Genomic DNA, 19,110 nt, shown 5'->3' with positions numbered 1-19,110 from the left:
TATGAATCACTTGCCCCTGGTCTAGTGTCAGGAAGCACCCAGATTCACGCTATTTAGTGGCTTCTGTGTTGTCTGGTATTTCTGCCTCAGTACTTCTAGTGAATAGCCCGCCTGTAACAGACCTTGCTCTGCTAGCAACACATGTGATATTGCTTTCTGCATGTTGTGTGTTTTCATTTTCCTGCAGCCCTCCGTGAATGTACCACCTCAGGTTGGTATTCAGGCTGCCTCTGGTGTGACTAGGGCTGGTGCCTTGGCATGAGAAGCCAGCTGAAGACTATTGCTACTTACGCTGCTTTGCCCTGTGCCATCTTTGGGAGGTATAAAATTTCATCCTCTGCATCAGGCATGCTTCTGCCACATGTTCCATAAAGGATGCACGTGTGTATGCACACACACACATGCGCGCACACACACTTGTTTTTACTGTCTGCAAGCCTTAATTGTGTCCCTGTATGCAGGGCATTTCTCATCAAAGGGCCTCCTGCTTTTGTGTTTAAAATTTTCTGCACAATTTAATGCCCTCCTGTGTTTTCCCTGCATCACTTCACAAACATTGGCTGCATTTGCTCTACCTAGAAGTAAACACATAGTGGCTTTTTAAAGGGTCTGGCTCTTGGTGGAGTTGCGGTGGCACTCTGGGTATTCTCCTTCAAAGCCTCTTGTTCCTACAACCAGTCTATAACTTCTTAATTCATCTTTTTGGATCTCAGATCAATTTGCCAGTCTGGCAACAGACTGATCAATATCAATCGTTATCGATCTCTTGTTTTTAAATCCTTTCATATTTGATGTTTCTCTGAGGTTGAACTTGCTGTTGACAGATTTCACATGGATCACCACTGTCTGCAGGTGAGATAAAAGAGCATCAGTTTCAACCCCACCCCTCCCCCAGCCACCCACGCGGCTGATCCTTCTTGGGTTTGTTTTTTATTTTTTTAAATCCACCCCTGCTTCCCTCCCACAGTTTCTCTGGGTGGCCTAAAGAACATACCCTTGCTAAAATAGCACCTACCTGTTTTGGGACAGGACTCTTGAACACTACAATTCAGCCACCACACACATGCACTATTGTGATTATGCCAACAGAGGATGTTGGACTGTTACTTTTTCCTAATGTTAAGCAAATCACAGCAGTCCCACCCATAGGAACAGATTCCTGCCACCTTGCCCAGGCTGTAGCTTTTCCTCCTGTGCTCAAGCAGGAATCAAGTTCCCGGACACAACCATGCTGTTGTGACTTCTCAGGGGGAATTAGGTATCGCATTTTGCTCCTGAGGAAACAGTGTGCAACATCTCCTGGCCTACTCTCCTGCACCAGAGATGTGTGGTCAACCTCCTGTCCCATTTGCTGTGGGGAGAGAAATATCCCAGAGCATCTGGCTTTTAGCACACACACTCAGCTGTTATATTTTTCCAGTACCATTATCGCCAAATCTATTTTTTCCCTAAAGCTGTTACTACTTTATGGCAAGTACATTTCAATTTCCACTTACTGAATTTCGCCAATAATTCTTGCTTGCTTAGCAACGGTTATTTTTACAGAGGAAAGCACTAATCTGAATTTTACCTGGAAAAGAATATCTGGATCTGGTCATTTTAATCACGTGCAAAAACAGAGTATTTTTTAAGTATGCATATCTGTCATGTAAATCCACATCAATACGAGAGCGACTCAGCACTTGAGACAATTCAATGCTCACTGGTTTTGGTCCAGACTTGCATTGGAAGTATAGCTACCCCAAATGCAGGTTTTATCTGATAAGTGAATTATTCCCTAGCACTGGGAATGGCTGAGCAATGCTGCTCACAAATGTAGCCCAGGCATTCCTGGAAATGTCTTTTTTCAACAGGCACTGATGCAACAGAATCCAGGGTTTTGCAGGGCCCGTGACTGCCACGTGTCCTACCCAGCCCACCAGAGTGGAGCTGCTTTCCCAGACACAAGGTGGCCCTGCGTTTTCCCCAGGACTGCAATTCCTGGAAAAGGAAGGACCGCAAGCAGTGAGACAGAAACAGTTTTTCAGCCCAAGCCCATTGCCTCTTCCCCTTGGAGGCCTGGCATCCAACAACTTATGCTGCAGGAAGAGGGATTTTTTTTTTTTGTATCGGCAGCTTCACAGTAGAAAAAGTGAGACTTGTGGGCTTTTTTTCTCAGAGAATGGCTCTCAGCTCACTCCTGGGCCTTCTTGGTGGCCTATCATGCCAGCTTCTAGCTGTGCCCTGTCTGGCGATGACGCCTGCCTGCTCCCTTCCCAACCCACCCTCTCCCCAAGCTCCTCCCGCAAGATTTCTGCTCCTATCTGTGTCTACTCCTCCCTGCAGACCACATTAGCTCTTCCTGCCCATTGTGGTCCAGCATTTCCCTCTCCTCCCTGTATTTCTGTCAGCCTGTTCATTCCTCCCATGCCACTCACAGCCCTTCAGCCTTGCTGCTGCTCCTCAGGGGTATCCATAGGGGAACAGGATTGGGGGGGTCAGAGCCTATTTTGGACACAAGTGGTTAGCTTTGACTGCTATGAAGGACATGCTCCAAAACCGCTCTTGAGGATGGCAGAGGTCCAGGTGCAGCAAGATGGGAGACAGATGGAAAGCAAGCTCTAGGCAGGATGATGCCAACAGGTGCCGACAGCATCTCATTCCTCTGGGTGAGGAAGACCAGTGTCTGACTTGCCTTCCCTGGGGGATATCTGACCAGCAGACCTTTTGCAGCACGACAGAACAGCAAACCAGGCAAGAGAATGGATGGATTGAGGGTCCCTCTCCCAGGGCAAACACTGGAGCTTGCCCACTGGGACCTCTGCCCAGAGCTGGGAAGCCTGGAGAAGGCGGCGACAGGCACACACAGACTCATGTATAGCTTTAGCACAAGAGACCACCCACCTCATTTGTGGCTGCCTGCCTTCCTGCTATCAGCAAAATCATTCCCATTGCCCAGGGAAGAAAGCAAATGACACCGCAGGGCAGCTCTGCAGATTACACTCATATTTTGTGCGTAACATCCAGCCAGGGGGAACAAATGAAGTCCCATCTCCCTAAATGGGCTTCAGAGCAGCCCACAAGAGGATCAAACATGCACCAGCCCTAGGAGAAAGTTTCCACTCAGCAGAGCTCCAAATCCCATCACAAAACAAGGACATATTGTTGGCACTGGCTGAACTCTAGCCCCCTGTGCGCTCAGGCTATATATTTAATACTGGACCTTATTCTTTCCCCTGCAGCATTCCCAGTCCTAGAGAGACATTCATGCAAAGCACGAAGCCTTGACTCGATGCCCAGATTGAGAAACAGCCTTGTTCTCCTAAAAAAAAGAAAAAAAATCAAATCCCACTAAACCCAGAAAAGCCCAAGGAAATGACTTCCTTCCCCACAGAGCCAGCAGCCATCCTTCAGGTGACTGCAAAAAATACCTGGCTTGGCAGCTGCCCTTTGCTCTCAGCTGCAGGCATCCAAGCAACAGGAGATAGCAGGCGCCCTGGGAACTACTGTAAAGGTTTTGGGGCAGATTAATTTCAGTTCAATGTTATTTTCTTTAGGATTAATGGATATCTAGCTATAAAAATTTCCATGGCTAAAGCAGCAGCTATTGAAATATATTATTTAATACATAGACCCCAGCGTAGGTGCCACGCTCTTCAGTTTAACCCTCCAGGAGGCAGCAAACTGGCCTCCCCATTGCATTGCGTCAGGCTTACAGCCACATGTTCAAGCAGAGCAGCAAGCCCCGAGCATTTCAAGCTAGATTAGGCAGCTCTGGATTGCAGATGAATTTGCAGGCCCAACATGTCAACACTCAAGGGCCAGGTCCCACTCCCCAGCAAGCTGCACACACGGAGCTGGACCAGCAGGTTTTAATGGGGGGATTTGGATAAGCAAGAAGTATTGTTGCAGATCTGGATACGCAGAGATACTGTTTGTCCTAGGGACTCCAAAGGGAAGCCCAGGTTGCCCTGTCACAGGCTACCCTCCAAAACATCCAGCCCAGCACCTTTTAAACAGCCTCCCTTTATCATCCTAATTCATAGGGTCTTGAAACCACTGCTTAGCAATGAGTGTTTGTCAGAGCACATGCAGCTTTGCAGAGAGAGACCTGGGGCTTCTTAAAGGATTAACAACTTTTGGCAAAAGCACTTAATGGGAAACTGAAATCATATTTGAAACACTCTCCAAACAAAACCTCTTTCCAGAGGCTTTAAGAACTGGGTTTGATTGGCCAGCTGTGGGATTTCACACCAGTAGATGATGTCTCCCTATTGCAAGATCATTCTCAAACTCCTGCCCAAAAGAGCCCCAGGTGCCTCCTCCTGAAGGAGCTGCAGCCTTACACCCTCCCCCTCTGTTGTGTTTGCCAATGCTTTCTACTTGCACATGGGTCATCTCAGCTGGCAGCTGCCCTCATGATTCTTGCATGTCCTGAAGCAAGCATGATATGGTGCCTGGGGCACCAGGCAAGTGCTGGCCCTCCAGTTCGCTCTGAGCTCCGATGTCCAGGTTTGGGTGCTGGTATACCACAGCTGGAGCAAGCAACATGCAAATGCTTGCCACCCACGTGGGACTGGGCTTGCACACACAGGAGGGAGATGCCATTTCTGCCGCGGACAGGGATGGGGCAGGCTCATGTGTTGCCCCAATATGCAAACAGGGCATTGCACAGGTTGACTTCTCTAATCCTTTGGCCATCTCTAAGGGCAAAGGCCTAGGTGGGTTTAGACCATGAGCAACTCTGCCTGTGCCTTCCCCACTTTCCTGAAAGTAGAGGCATGTGCATCCAGACACCTTTGTTACCATGCACAGCAGACCCATCATGTGTTTGTACACTCACTCTGTTCATCTTGCCCTGGATTTTGGGTCTCCTTTTCTCAGAGCACCTTGGGAGAAGCTGACCCCTGCATGTTCAGAAGGACTGAACCTAGCACACAGGGTGAGAAAGCGATGCCTGCTGATATGAGGTTTGCAATGCTCCCAAGATCACGCGTGCCAAAGCAAGTCACAGAGAAGTGTGAGGAAACTGCAAATGCCAGCAACTCCACACATGAACTGTGAAGCCACCACAGTGATTTTGTAATTAACTGTAAATGAAGAGGTGGGTAAATGCCCAAGAGGGCACTGAAACCACAGTCTTAGCTTCACTAGCTGATGGAGGGCTTTTTGCTTGTTTTGTTGTTGTTTTTTTTTGCTATGGGCTCTCCTCTATACCTTCCACAAGGTCAATTCCCTGCAGACACCTTAAAGATCCCTCTACTACCTCTAGTTTTTGGCCTTTCCTCTCTTCCCTCCATACAGACTAACAAACCCCACAGCTCCTTACACTGCCACGCTGAACTACATATGACATCAATGGAGATGATCCCAGGCCATGGCAGGCTCATTGCCACTTGAGAAAGAAATGATGATCCTAGCCTGAAGAAGGAATGTCATTTTTTCCCTTGGCTAACTGCTTAGGTTTGCTACTGATGTAACAAATAGACACCAAAGTCATGATGGGGTCACTCTACAGGATGGTGACTAAATTTGACTACTTTTCCTTGTCCTACTCTGTACTGCTCTTCATAAGCTTCTCACAGGCTGTGATGCTACACTGAAGGCTACTCTTCAGCATAAAAAGACAGATAACAAAGGACATGCTCCATTTTACGCCAGGGTTGCTGTACAGCAGTTCCCATACAATGGGTAAGTCTTTCCTTTTTAAATCCACTCTGCAGAACGACATGAGCCTTAGTTTAAATGGGAGGCTCAAGGATTTGCCTTCTCTATCCAGGAAGGAGACATTTAAAACCCAGGACACCAGATCTGAAGCATAGCTCATTGCCTTGCAATCAGAAAAAGCATAATATTGAAATGCATGGAGAAGGCTGACTTCAGATGGTTCAGTGAGCTCCATGCACAAGCAAAATGACTAGAATAATGACTTGATAATAAATCTGCCTAACTGATCTAAACACTTGAGAGTGACGCTGAGAACCTCAGAGAGATCCTCAGCCCTGGTACTGGAGGAACCCAGGGATGAGTCCAGCTCCTCCAAGCCATGATCCTCTTGTGACCAGAGCCACCAGCATTCCCAGAGCCACCTGTGGCTCAGCACCTCCTTTCTCCCAAAGGACAAGAAGACTATCTGGCACTCCTGGACCCATTCACAGCAGCCGGGGAAACTGCCTACCCTTGGGAAGGTGGAGACCCTGTGCAGGAGAGCCACACTCTCCCACGTGCCAGGAATAGTGCTCAGCCCACCCGGATCTCCCTTTCTGAGTATAGAAATATGTCACTCTGAGGAGGGATTTGAGCTGCACGGACCAATGGGCAAATAAGTGCTCTCATGCTGGCTTCCAAGCTCCATTTTACTCACCCGACATTTCTCCTAGCAGAAGTGCTGTGGGGCTACAACAACACGTTGCAGCTCACGCCATTTGATTCTGGCAATCACAACCCTCTCCTGAGGCATGGACAGTTTGGCTATGTGTGCAGAATTTGCTCAAATGAGGCACAGACATGATTTGTGCATTTACAGGACAGTCTTCCACCCAGTCTTGCAAAAGACAGCAAAGCAGAACCTGATCATCATGAACAGAAATAGCAAATTACGTACCTTGGAGGTGAATGAGCTCTGCTGAAGGGCGGGCATGCCACAGCTCCACTGCTCTGAGGATGTAATTGCAATCTAAAACATGAATAAAGATCTCTGGGATTCAGACCTTACCCCCTACAGACCTGGTCTGAGGGCAAGTAATTGTCCACCCAGCTCTCCTCAAAATACTCTTCCAAAGAAATTCAGGCTATTGCAAAGTGAAGGAACAACAACTGCAAAATGCAGAGTGGAGGGAGATACAAAATGTCAGCTTCTCCTCTGTGTTGATTTTCCCAGGTAAGTCACTCAGCGCTGGATTTGGGGGGGAAATTTCAGCAAAGACCAGCTCTCATAGCCTTACTGTTGGAAATTCAGTTTCAGTGGGAGACCGTTATTTTTTTCTACATTCTCTCCATACAAGTGCCTGTCTATGAACACCTTAGAAGTGGCAGGGAAATTGCGCAGAAGGTCTAACAATTTTCCTACCAGGGATAGCATGGCATATGTATGGATATCTATTGGCCAAGAAGCTGGTTCAGTAATGAGTCCCTCTTCAATCACACTAAGAAACTCTTCTGTTTAAAGCACATGAAGCATTACACGGTCAGTGCTGTCTGTGCAAGCCAGCTCTGAGAAGTTAAACCAGAGGCATCAGATAGAAAGATCAGTGACAGAAACAAAGATGGTACTATAATTAACTTTTTCTTTTTATTTACACCACAAGAATAACAAGTTGTCATGATGTGGTACAAAATACTGGACTCCTAATAAAGTTGAAATTGAAGTCGGTACTGTCAGAGAAAGACACCATTGGCCAGTAAAAAAAAAAAGGAAAAAAGAAAAAACAAACAAAACCAACCAAACAAAAAACAAGAATGAAAAAAATATTCCAACTCCACCAAGTAAAAGAAAGGACCATCAGAAAATTTAGCACAAAGAATGCTACCATCACTTAAAGTAGGGTCCATACAATAAGAGTGAAACTGTGTCTAAATTACATCGTAAACCGGTAGCTGCTACCAATGGTGACGTCATACTGAGCATGTATAGGTATAAAGTAGAATATAATATAGTTACAACTTTTTGATACTACATATCTGTAATAAGCTCTTGGGTGAATAATGTTTCAACCCCTCCCCCCACTTTTATATATATATTATATATATAAGTTTGTCATCCTCATAAATTGGAAAATAGCGCCTCCACTATGGAGCACAGAAAAGTGTTAATTTATTTTCTTTCAATAGGATACTTTTTCATCAATATCAAAGACAAAGTGAAGATGAGCTGAGAACGAGCTCAACTTCATGACAATGAAGAAACATGTTTTCCTTTTGATGTAAAGTCGCGTTTTAAACCACAGTGTTGCACAGTACAGGACTGTTTAAAGTGAAACCTACCAATACATCATGTAAAAGCAATTTTAAAAAAGTTAACACAGCTGTGCTGAAGAGTTAACTCTTTAAAGTCCTCGTCATTCATCTTCTCAGAATTAATGACTACATGTGTTGACAAAGGGTTGTGTCCAACCTCCCCACCCAGTGAAGAAATTAAAATACCCAACCAAATTAAAAAAAAAAAAAAAAAAGACACAGGCAGTTTACTTTGTGTGTTCTGCGTAGTTTCCCTAAAAACACTGTTTCCACATAAATACAATAAACTCTATTATTGGTAAGTCACAAGTGCTAGATAAACGTCTTTTTCTTCTTAAAATGAGAAATGTTTAAGTAGTCCTTTTTATTTATTCTTTTTTTTTTACAATAAAAAGCACAATTTCTTATTAAGTTCAGTAAGACGCAAAAAAATTTCCCACTCTCCTTCCTTTGTGTGTATTTGTGTGAGTGTGTGTGTTTGTGACCGAAAAATGTCCCAACCTTTGTCTCCGCAAATGCCACGAGAGGAAAAAAAAAAAAAAATTTTTTTCTTTTTCAAAGCTGCCAAGTTTGGCGTGCAAAATCTGTATACAATATAAAGACATGCCAACCTTACAGACCATGCAACCTCAAGGTGTAGGAAACTTAAAAAAATATATTCATATATATTTATATATATATTTATATATATCAATGCCCGTAAAAGACGTGGGCCCAAAAAGTTTACAAAAGGAAGAATGGAATGAATACATGACTGCGACTAATAAAAAAGGAATGTTTTGTATCGAAAGTAAAAAAAAAACAAAAACCAAAAAAACCCCAAATGATTAATCGCGTACTGCAAACACTGGGACTCGCTTCTATATCCGACGATTTCAAGATGTTCCTTCCCTTCCAAGCAGGGGGAAAAAAATCCCCGCTGCGCGGCTGCTCCCGGCACGGAGGCCCTGCAGCAGCGCCGGCAAAAAGGAAGAGGCTGCCGGCTCCAAAGGTGGGGGAAAAATAATAATAATAATAATTAAAAAAAACCCAAAACATATAAACCCCAGCGATCCTCCGAACGAGGGGCCCCTTTTGCTTGCTGTCTGCACCAGCTCCTACATCATCCAGACCTCACCCACAGAGCGGGCATGTTTAAGAAGCAAATCCGCCTGAGCGGGACTTGGGAGGAGACAAGCTTTAAAGCCTTGGGAAATCTTTCCATCTCCAGCGAAAGCTTTAGCGAAATGATTGGAGGGAAGGGGCACGGCATCCCAAAAGCAACACGATGGAAAGCTGCTGAGTATCTCGCTACAGCCACCTGACTTGAAATGAAACCAAGTCCGGCACGGTCAGCCAGCAAGTCCTCAGGAACAGAAAAACTGATTTTTCCATGACCGCTATTAAAAATTACAGAACGGCTAGGAAGGTCTGACAACAAAAGCGATCGTGTAAACGTGGTTACCGCCAATGCCTTGCAACTGGCTGAGTGAATATTCTAAATATTAAGTCACCAGATTCCACGAGCCAGATTCATTTTAGGTCACAGCAGCCAAGTGGTCATTTTGGGAAATGACATCTACAGGTACGCTGTGTTTTCGCATGTGCGCCTGATTTTTAGCCTACGCTGAAGCCGGTTCCAACGACCAAAGCTGTGCGCAATTTTAAAACGTACTTGGGCTAGCAAAACTCAAGTGCGGTAGTGTCTGTTCTTGCAATTGCATTATCAACGTCAAAACAAAACCAAGCCCTCTTGCATTTGCTCACGTGGATGGTGTGCTTCAAATTCGTTCCACGAGGAAGTTCTGAACGGAGCCAAAAGAGCCCCTTTGAGAACTGCAAAATAAATTACGACAAAAATGACCCCGTCAGTTGTCATAATAATAGCATAAACTAAAAATGTACCCCTTGGTTGTTCAGATGAGGGACCTGTGCTACCCTACTTCAAGGTTTAAGAAGGTTTAAGAAGGTTACACGTGTCAATTCAGTCTCCTTTAAGCAACCCAGGGATTAGTTGCTTCTCCACTGGGCCATTCGCAAAAGGCGACGGGGTGAGGGGAACCACCCCCCCCCCACACCAAGGCTGGAGCATAAACTCGCTCGCCCTCTGAAAAATAATTTAGGAAAAAGATCTTCAAACAGCTAAAGTTGCAAATCCACCAGTCATGGTCATTCGGAAAGAAGAGGAGAGAGAGAGCACGTGCGCATTTGCGCGCGTGCGAGGGAAAATGCCGGTTGTCCCAAGGGCGGCCGACAAGCCCACCAGAGGTAAGCTGCTAAAGCCACATGTGATCCTCACTGCAACCCATGGGGGGGATTAAAGACGATCACCCATTGTAATACTACTACGCGTAAGGTAAGAAAACGCCTTATTTTCTTTACAGAGCTACGAGAACAGAACCGAGGAAATATACAGTCGTGGGTATTGTTATACAAAAGCGCCCATTGCATTCCCTCCTCTCCGATAAACGCACGCGTTCCAGAAATAAACTCCGACGGCCTACAACAATTCCTTACCGCCTGCAGAAAGCTGCTCGCTGTACAAAAGGCTTTTTTTTTTTTTTTTTTAAAAAAAAGGAAAATAATGTACAAGCAGGAAATCAGGGAGGAAAAAGGTTTAGACACTGTTGCTGTTCAGAAAAAAAAAACACAAAACAACCCAACAACAACTGCTGAATGGAAAATAAATGTCAGATTCACACAAACAAGGCTTCGGTAGGGTTTTGTGAAATATCGATATAAAAATTAACAGCAAATTCATAATCTTTGCTATAAAAACCTCATTTTTGTTAGAAAAGGATCACAACTAAAAACCTTAACTTAAAATACAAATGTTTAGGGTAGTTGCCCGGTGGCTAACGTGTTGGCGTTCTGAAAACTTTCCAAACTATAGTTTGAAAGTACTCAAGTTTCAAACTGGATCCTCTTCCAAAAGCACCTTTACATTCCAATTCATAAATCTTTCCCTAGGGAGCTTTCAATGGCTACTATTATAGTATGCATTTATTATATATATTTTTCTATAAATGCATTATAAATATTTTATCAATAATTCATAAGAATCAGGTTTCTAAGCTTGGAATACATTTGGAATATACATTATACACATATATATATTTATACCTAACAATTTAAGCAATATCTCATGCTAGTTGCTTTTTATAAAAAGCATTCCAGTCTTAAACCTGCATTTGTGTCTAATACATGCTTCAACAACCAAATTGATAAGTTCAATTGCTAGATAATGTAGAAGAGAGAAAACATTTGAAAATTTGATTTAAAAAATGGTTAAATTTCAAAGACCCAACAGTATTTGCCACTTTCTTGGCAACTACCTTAATTTTTTTTTTGAAACAGCAATGAAAGAAAATAAAACAAATCCAAACTTGTAGACAGTTTTTGGAGACGCTCTATTCAGCTGATGCCTGCTTCCCACAATCATGCCAGCACAAGCCAAAAAGTCTTCCTTCCTGATGGCAGTTCTTGGCTTTCCCAAACAGAGGAAAAATATTCACGAACTGCTGTGTTTTTTTTTTGTGTTTTTTTTTTGTTTTGTTTTTTTACTTAAGGCATTGTTCCTCAAACTTCAGAAAATCCAGCTGCACCAAATCCATCAATTAAAAAAAAAGGCACAAACTCATCTTCAGATGGCTTTGGAGATAGTAAAGCCGACTCCACCTGGGCTACCATTTCCTCTTTTGTGTTTCCCCCCCCCTCTCTTTCCCTTTCCTTTAGATATAAGACTAGTCCTCTTTCCCTGTCTTTCCCCATTAAAAATACACCATCTCACATTGTTCTGGTTTTGACAAGAATGTCTTTGACTCACAGGCAGGCAAGAGCCATTTAAAAAATCCAAGAAACGAAACTACAAGATGGGTCGAGTGGTTCAAGCGGAGATTGCTGAATTGTGGGTAATCAAATTGTAAGCACCAGTTTTAAATTAAGGTTTGTTTGTTTTATTTTCATATGTGTTGTTGAATCTTTGATTTCTACTTTTTGGCAACTCTGCCAAAGACTTCATGGGCGTCATTCCCCCTTTCAGCTCCAAGTGAGGATCAGAGGAAGAGTGCCCAGCATGTCAATCCTTTACTGCTCTTCACCAGCATTTTTCTTTTTCAGCAAGTATATACTGTAGACGCATATAGATATGGAGAGATTTTTCGGTTGCTTTGTTTTACACCTGGTTGTCCTTCTGTATTCTGGAAAAAACCATGACAGGACGCAGGAGTAACAAGAGAAAGCTTCTTGGCAGAGCTTCAAGACAAAGACGAACAAACAGGAGAACTCCAGCTCAAAGGTGAATGCTACAGGGGAGGTTCCTCTTCCATGGGTTCATCATCAGGTCTGGACGGGATTTCAACAGGCAAGACAGGATGGGGGAGAGAGAAAAGAGGGTTGAGCATGACAGAGTTGGACAATTTGTGATGCTCTGTGCACACAAGTCTCGCACCGTCTGTTCCCATCACCTTCCCACCCAGAGCAGTTTTGCTCAGCCAGCTCACCTGGAAATAAAACTTGCCACCAAGAAGGGTTTTCGGCCACTGTGTTTTCACTTGTACAATGTTAAAAATTTTCTTGCAGTGAAATCAGTTTCCTCTCATGACCCTTGGTGTGCTGCACCAAGGGTACACATGAAGTGCGTGGCACTGTTGTTCTCCTTCAGTCCACGAGGTCTTTGGAGGACCCATGAAGGGCAGGAGATACAGGGAATGCACTTGCAATTGTTAAAAGAAGATTAACCCTGAAGACTGCCCATTATGGCTCCTCCTGGGTGGGCAGATTGTTCCCTGTTCCCTGTTTCTACTACCTACTCTTTCTGGGCTGTGACAATAAAACGAAAGGAAAGCAGCTCACCTCTTCTCAGCTGGCTTCACGCCTACCGACAAAGATGCCATGGCTGTTACAGTCTCCGCTTCTTCGTTCTCGCACTTCTGAGCCTCAACCAAGGAGTACCCCACTGTGGAGGCATAACGCTGGAGTGAATGCCAATACTTGCCTGCAGCAGAGATGAGAGAAAAGGCAGTTAGGCCACCTGCATTGTAACAGGTCAAACACCACGCTCCTGCTTTCCCAGGCCCAGCAGAAGGCTGAGAACTGACTGAGGAAGACTCATCATGCCTCTTCCAAGTCCTATGCAAAATGATACCTTGACCTGCACTCACTGTTACTTTAACGACTTTCTCAAGGTCCCAGGGCTGTGGAGAAAAATTGTAGATGGAAGCGGGTTCCTGGGAATGTGTATTAACGGAGCCTTGGCTTGTGAGGTGAGGGTAGAAAGCCACCCAGAGCTGGGGATTTCTCCTAAGCATGGGCTTGGAGAAACAACAGGGCAGCTCCTTTCCATAGCTTCGCAAGGAAGCCCTGCAGAGGCAGCAGCAGCTCTCAGTTCTTTGGCAAGAAGTCTAATATCCACAAAGCATAGTAATGAGAATTAAGAAGGTTGGCAGGTGACTGCTTGGTTTGGGAAGTTGTTTGATGAATAACGATATTGGCCATAATGGCTATGCTGGGCCAAGCAAGCTGCTGTAAGAGAGGTTGCTTTGGTCCCTATGCAGAAAAGTCTGTTTTCTATATGATAGTAAAAATGGCTCATGAGAACTGCCAAAGTGCCCTGCTAATTCCCCAGCAGCAGCACAGTTAGTAACGGAAAATTTCGCACTTTATGCCATGCTGCTTTATTAGTAGATGGTGTTGCCAAGGTGCTCTATCTGCCAGGGCTGGAAGACACTGTGTACGAATTTAGGCATGAAGAAGCAAAATTTCAATCCAAAAGGTATTGAGAGCATTGCTAAAAATGCACCTGTGCATCCTGTAAGCAAATCTAGGATGTCCAGTCAGAGCCGACACACTGTCTTATAATCAAAGATGCTCTTCCCTTTTGGTTAGGGAAGAAAGGTGTGAGGCTGAAACTGGAATGCTGACAGGATAAATACACCAAAAGTGATGGAGGTTAGGTTTCTTAGCTGTACAGGATACGTCTGCCTTGAAGAAAAGGTGCACTTGATCAGGTGTTCAAAAAATAAAGACAATTCCTTTTTCACTTCAAAAGCCTCAGAAATTTTAGACCTAAGGAAAAATATGTGAGAGGGAAGGATTTAGCCCAGGTTTGGACTGGACATCTGCATTAAGTTACAGCCGGCTAGTCTTGCTTTGCTTTCATGGGCAAATCACCTACAGCTAAGGAAGTTTAAGTCACATTTATTTATTTTGTTTGTCTTCAATTTACCATTGATGGACACCCTTTTTCAATGAAAGAAGAGTGGCTGGACAAGAAAGCGGAGGGCACAAGCACCCACAGCACAATCAGAGGCTCCTGAGAAGAGCACAGAGAAGGCTTCAGAGTTCAGAGATGTTCCCTTGGTTCCCAGGCAGGACCACGCAGAATTTGCCAGTACCCAAGAAGTCACATCGAAGCTTGAAAGAAAGAACATTCACAGTGGGGCCATGTGGACAGGGAGAAGAGTCTTGTTTTCAAACCCCTTCGTTTCTATTGTGTCCTGCAGCATACCTGAGTGTCTTGCTCAAAGCTCTTTTTCTAATTTGCTCTGCTCACTTCAAGGAAAAAAAAAATCACTGTGGCTGACTCAAGGTACTGCTAAGGCATCACATCAGTGCTGAACACTGTCACTGCAGAGCAGCTTCTGGAAATGGAATTTAAATTTCTAAAGCGACTGGCATTTTTCAGGAAAAAAAGAAAATGCCATTTTCTCCCTCTAAAATGGAGACTGCCCCTCCTTCAGTTCTAGACCATAGCCTGTTTGAAGCATGCAGATGTCAGGACCTAGCATAGTGCAATCCCCACATTACTTGGGGGACCTTACTACATTCCCCGTGAACATCCCCAGGAAACCTTCAACCACCAAGATTTTAAAATTCCCCTCCACAGCTAAACAAACTTGCAATATCAGAGGCATTATGCAATACTCTAACTTTCACTCCTATCCATTCTTAATTAATGGATGTAACCATACCCAATTAGACTTATGTTAACTGCAGACACTTGAATAGCTTTTGAAGAGATATCCACATGCTCCAAGTACAGGAGAACCTGCCCCTTACAGGGATAGTAAGCATATTTCTGCATTGGATTTAATATTAATTCCTCCACTGAGATCAGAACACCTTGCTGTGTGACTACAATGCCTCACCGCTTGCTTCACCCCCATCCACACAGACAACCCTCTGCGCTCCAACCTGTGTTCAGCTAAGCAGCTGTAGGCTCAGAGGCACTTATACAGTCCAATTCCAAGAGCCAAAGCATTTCTCTAAATTGACTGATCTCTGTGCATCGCTCGACGCACTACTGCATGCAAGACTACCTTGTGGCTGCATAAATCCAGTTCACTGTGCAGTGACTGTCTGCAAATTGGACGAGTGAATGCAGTGGCTTGATTTCGAATGTGTGATTGCCAAGATGATGGAGAAGTCAAACTAGTGTCCTTAGGACAGATTAACAGAGCATCAGCTGYGCGCATGCGGATCTACTCACTGTGTATCTCGATGACTTTCTCCATGGAATGGACTGCGTTAGCATTTGCTCTCTGCTGGAAAACCTTTTCTGGAAGAGGGTCAAGCTGGAGAGAGAGAAGAATGCCACAGAAATGTTGTCACAAATTAGAGAATAGGCATTAAACATGATTTAGCAAATGGCTCCGCTGTATCAAGCCCCCACTCCACTCTTCTGATTCCTATTACCTGACTCTAGCTAAATATTCCAAATATACAGATTTTCTAAATGCTCTTCTAAGACTCAAGGCAGTACACTGAGTTTCTACTGAGTTTCTCAGTACACTGAGTGCAGGCACTCTCCAGCTTTTTCAACCCCAACACTCCTCTATACGCACAGAATACTGTAAGGTCTGCTCACTTGCAGAACCACCATAGGTGTGAATTTACACTAATAGCTGTATCAGTAATAGCTATATCAGTGAGCACGCACAGATGTTCTCTAACAGAACTTCTGCAGGAGGTATTATGGATTATTTCGCAATGTGGACAAGCCCTCAGAGATGGACACACAGGCATTTCATGATGGAAACTGAGTATTAAAACAAAGTCATGTGAAAACAAAAGGAACTTAAAAATATGATAGCAGCCACACTCCCTTTCTTCCTTGAAAGAAACAAAAGGGATAGCTTTTTAATTCTTCTAAACACCTGATCCAGTAAACATATTGACTTTTAACTATTTGAAAATATCTGTACCCTAAGAATAAATAGCCTGATTTTAGTACAGACAAATATCTTTTTTCATCCAGCACAAAGGAAGCAAAATCCTGCTTTAAATCTACACTCAGCACAACGGTAACTACAAAGACACTGCTGATGTCTCTTACTAGCTGCTGAGTTAGTCTTGCCAGGGCACAGTATTAGACCCATATGTTAATCTTTATGAAATTTGCCCTGAAGTTACTGGGAAGGATAGTATTAGGTATTAAAATTTAGTCTTTCTGATGCTGGTTGCTGTCATTTGCTCTTTATATAAAAAGGTGACAGTAAAACTATGATACTGGTATGGAGACTGTAAGGCCAAAGATGATGCAAGCCTTCCAAAAAAATTCAATTTAAAAGCACATAACAAGCATGCATCTTTCTGGGCTTTGCTGCTTTTATGCAGTAAATGCAAATGGCATATTGTATCTGCCTGTGACAATTTTGTTCTTAAATACATCCCACCCTCACAATGTCAGTGTTGTCATTGTTGCAAATCTTTAACAACAATAAAACAGCAAAGCAGTGGTAACATAATTTACTTAACAAGGAACTTAGACAATGGAGCATCTTCACTGTGCTGAAGAGAGATAATTAGCAAATCCCACTCTAAAGCAGCTTTTCAGAGTCCTTCTCCAGCAATACTTGTTTAGTCCTCTGAGCAAAAGTCACATGGATCCACCTGTAAAAGCTCTTAAAGCTGTTGCAGTGTCCACTACATTAAATACGTATGCAGTGGTGTACACGGGGAGTATGTGGCTGATGGAGTTACCTTGCAGGACTATAATGGCAAAGCATGGATGCAATGGATGCATCCAAAGTATGGATGCAATTCCCATCAGCAAACCTGCACTGCTGCCAGGATAGACTATTGCAGCCCATGCATGTGACATAAGCTGTCCGGGCAAGCATATGGTTTTACCACCAGAGCTACATCTCCGTTAGAAGCCTCGGCCAGCCCAGACCTGGCTCTCACAAGCACAACTGCACCAACACCATGCTGCCCAAGCCCATGCTCTGACAAGCACAGCTATTTTAAATGAATAAACTCACACCTAAAGTGATAGCGCTCAACAGGAAAAGCTGCTGTAGACCCGAGACTTGCTATACTAGAAAACGGTAACAACCAAAATAGGCTCATTTTCAGATGCAAACTCTCCTACCGCAGAGGAAAGAGTTGTCCTTTCACTTTGCAGTCAGGGGGCTACAACACCACTAGGGAATCCAGGTCACCTTTGCATTGGCATGGACAAATGCACTTACTGTGACCAACTGACAATATATCAAAAAAATCTCATGTTAATTAATAACAGTTGGAGGAGGGATTGGACTGCTTGCCTGCCAGCTGCCTCCACAACCCATGGCAGGCTGCAGCAAAGGGCCTCTGGTTCCGTCGTGGCTTCATAACCAATGTGATAAGAGCTCTGCCCATATCGCATCCTTACCCCGCAGCCTTTGGTCAATACAGAAAAAGAAAAAGAAAGCTAACACCCAGAACATTGTAGCCTTTTTCCTGCTGTTCTTACACTGTGAATTTGGAAGGTGGATGTCACAGAGAAGAAAGCTGGGCTTCTTTTAGTAATAGAACATAAAGAAGAAAAACAGCCCCAAACACCCTCTTATGCAGCACTCTGAGACCATGAAGGGAAGCATCCCTGGTGAAGTGGCTCTGTAGCAACAGGGTCTGAGCAGGACAAGAGAGATGCAGCCATTAGCACAAGCACTGTCTCCCACAAGAAATCCCCAGACAGTATTGCCTGAGCTTTGGTTTAATTTTTATTTATTTCCCTTTAAAAATAAACACAAGAAGGGGAAAATGCCTTTTTCTATCGGGTTACTTCTCTCATCCCACAACGACTCTTCTCTGAAAAGCTAAACTGTCCCCTTTGCCCTGTATGAAGTTATTAAGCCTTGTATTGTTGCAGCTATGATGCTTGCTTTGATTCCCACTGGGGAAGAAACTTGGGCTCAAATAAAAACATCCCACAATTCTTATTAGTCTTTTTTTTTTTCCCCCTAAAGAACTGAAGAAGACCTTAAGATACATTCATCTTGCTCCTGCCTGCCTTTGAAAACAGAACAAGGATTTTAATATTGCACAGTCGTGGCTCTGACACAGGGAGGCAGGAATTAGGGCTGCATCACACCAGGGGGCTAGCACCTCTCCTCAGGAAGGGAGGTTAAATCTGCAGTGCATCGCAAAGGGAAGGAGCTTGGTTTATTTGTTTTTAACAAATGACATTCTGGAGAGCAATGATTTCTTCTGGGACAGCAGAGACATCTGCTTGGTAGGTAATGGTGCCCCGGCAGAACAGCTCTCCTTGGGTCATATAGACAGCCAACTGTTTGGATTTAATTCACATGAGCTCAAGGGTCTCAAAATCAACTAAATACTCAAGAAAAAACTTTCAACAGAACTGATGCTCTCCAAGCCCATCCTCCTGACCTGGTTCTCCACAAAAAAAGTGACTTCTTCACAGACTTTCAAGGCTGGGTATCCAAAACCGGAAACATCTACAGCTGTTGAATGTGTCTGAAAATACTGGTCTAGGCTCATATGGGGATACTCCCCAGCAATGGAAGCAGCCACAGTTTAATAGTTAATAAATCTATGACAAAGTTTTGCAACTTCTACTGAAAGCCAACAGAAACTCCAGCCAAGAGATTTGCTTATGTGACCACTTGGCTGCCATTAGATAGGTACTTCACGAGGACTAGAAATTGCTCCATTCCAGATTTAATAATTATGGATTACATTTTTTTTTTTAAATCTTTACTCTAAAAATAATTTTTGCTGAGACTGGTTTCTGTATGACATTAAGTGAAGGCCAACCAGTTCCTGGACAAATCTTTAAATGAGAATTTTATTAATGCCTTTCAGTTTATACTGAAATAAAGCACACAGAACATCAGACAGCTTAGCTGTGTGTTATTTCACAGATGAATCGTTCCAATTGTGTGCTACTCTCCCCGAAATAATAGTCAC

At 43.9% G+C, this 19,110-nt stretch overlaps 1 protein-coding gene and 1 pseudogene across 4 annotated transcripts in view; both read right to left on the bottom strand.

Moving 5' to 3' along the window:
• Positions 1 to 714: 714 nt before the first annotated feature.
• Positions 715 to 10,482, bottom strand: LOC112970816 (annotated as a pseudogene).
• Positions 10,483 to 10,536: 54 nt separating this feature from the next.
• HDAC4 (histone deacetylase 4) overlaps positions 10,537 to 19,110 on the bottom strand; it is a 134,502-nt gene continuing 125,928 nt past the window's right edge. For 2 of the 4 annotated variants that reach the window (XM_026075611.1, XM_026075612.1), the window contains exons 23-25: positions 15,404 to 15,488; positions 12,769 to 12,910; positions 11,910 to 12,258 (exon numbers count right to left, since the gene is read on the bottom strand). In XM_026075611.1, the coding sequence (XP_025931396.1) occupies positions 12,219 to 12,258; positions 12,769 to 12,910; positions 15,404 to 15,488 (267 nt within the window). In that variant the 3' untranslated portion in view covers positions 11,910 to 12,218. Of the gene's footprint in view, positions 12,259 to 12,768; positions 12,911 to 15,403; positions 15,489 to 19,110 lie in introns of all 4 variants that reach the window. The other 2 variants (XM_026075615.1, XM_026075613.1) reach the window with 2 other exon arrangements.

Source organism: Apteryx rowi, unplaced genomic scaffold (genome assembly GCF_003343035.1).
Source record: "Apteryx rowi isolate R43461 unplaced genomic scaffold, aptRow1 scaffold_407, whole genome shotgun sequence".
Taxonomy (NCBI): Eukaryota; Metazoa; Chordata; class Aves; order Apterygiformes; family Apterygidae; genus Apteryx; species Apteryx rowi.
Note: the sequence above shows the minus strand (reverse complement) of the source record. Positions and strands in the feature narration are given on the sequence as shown.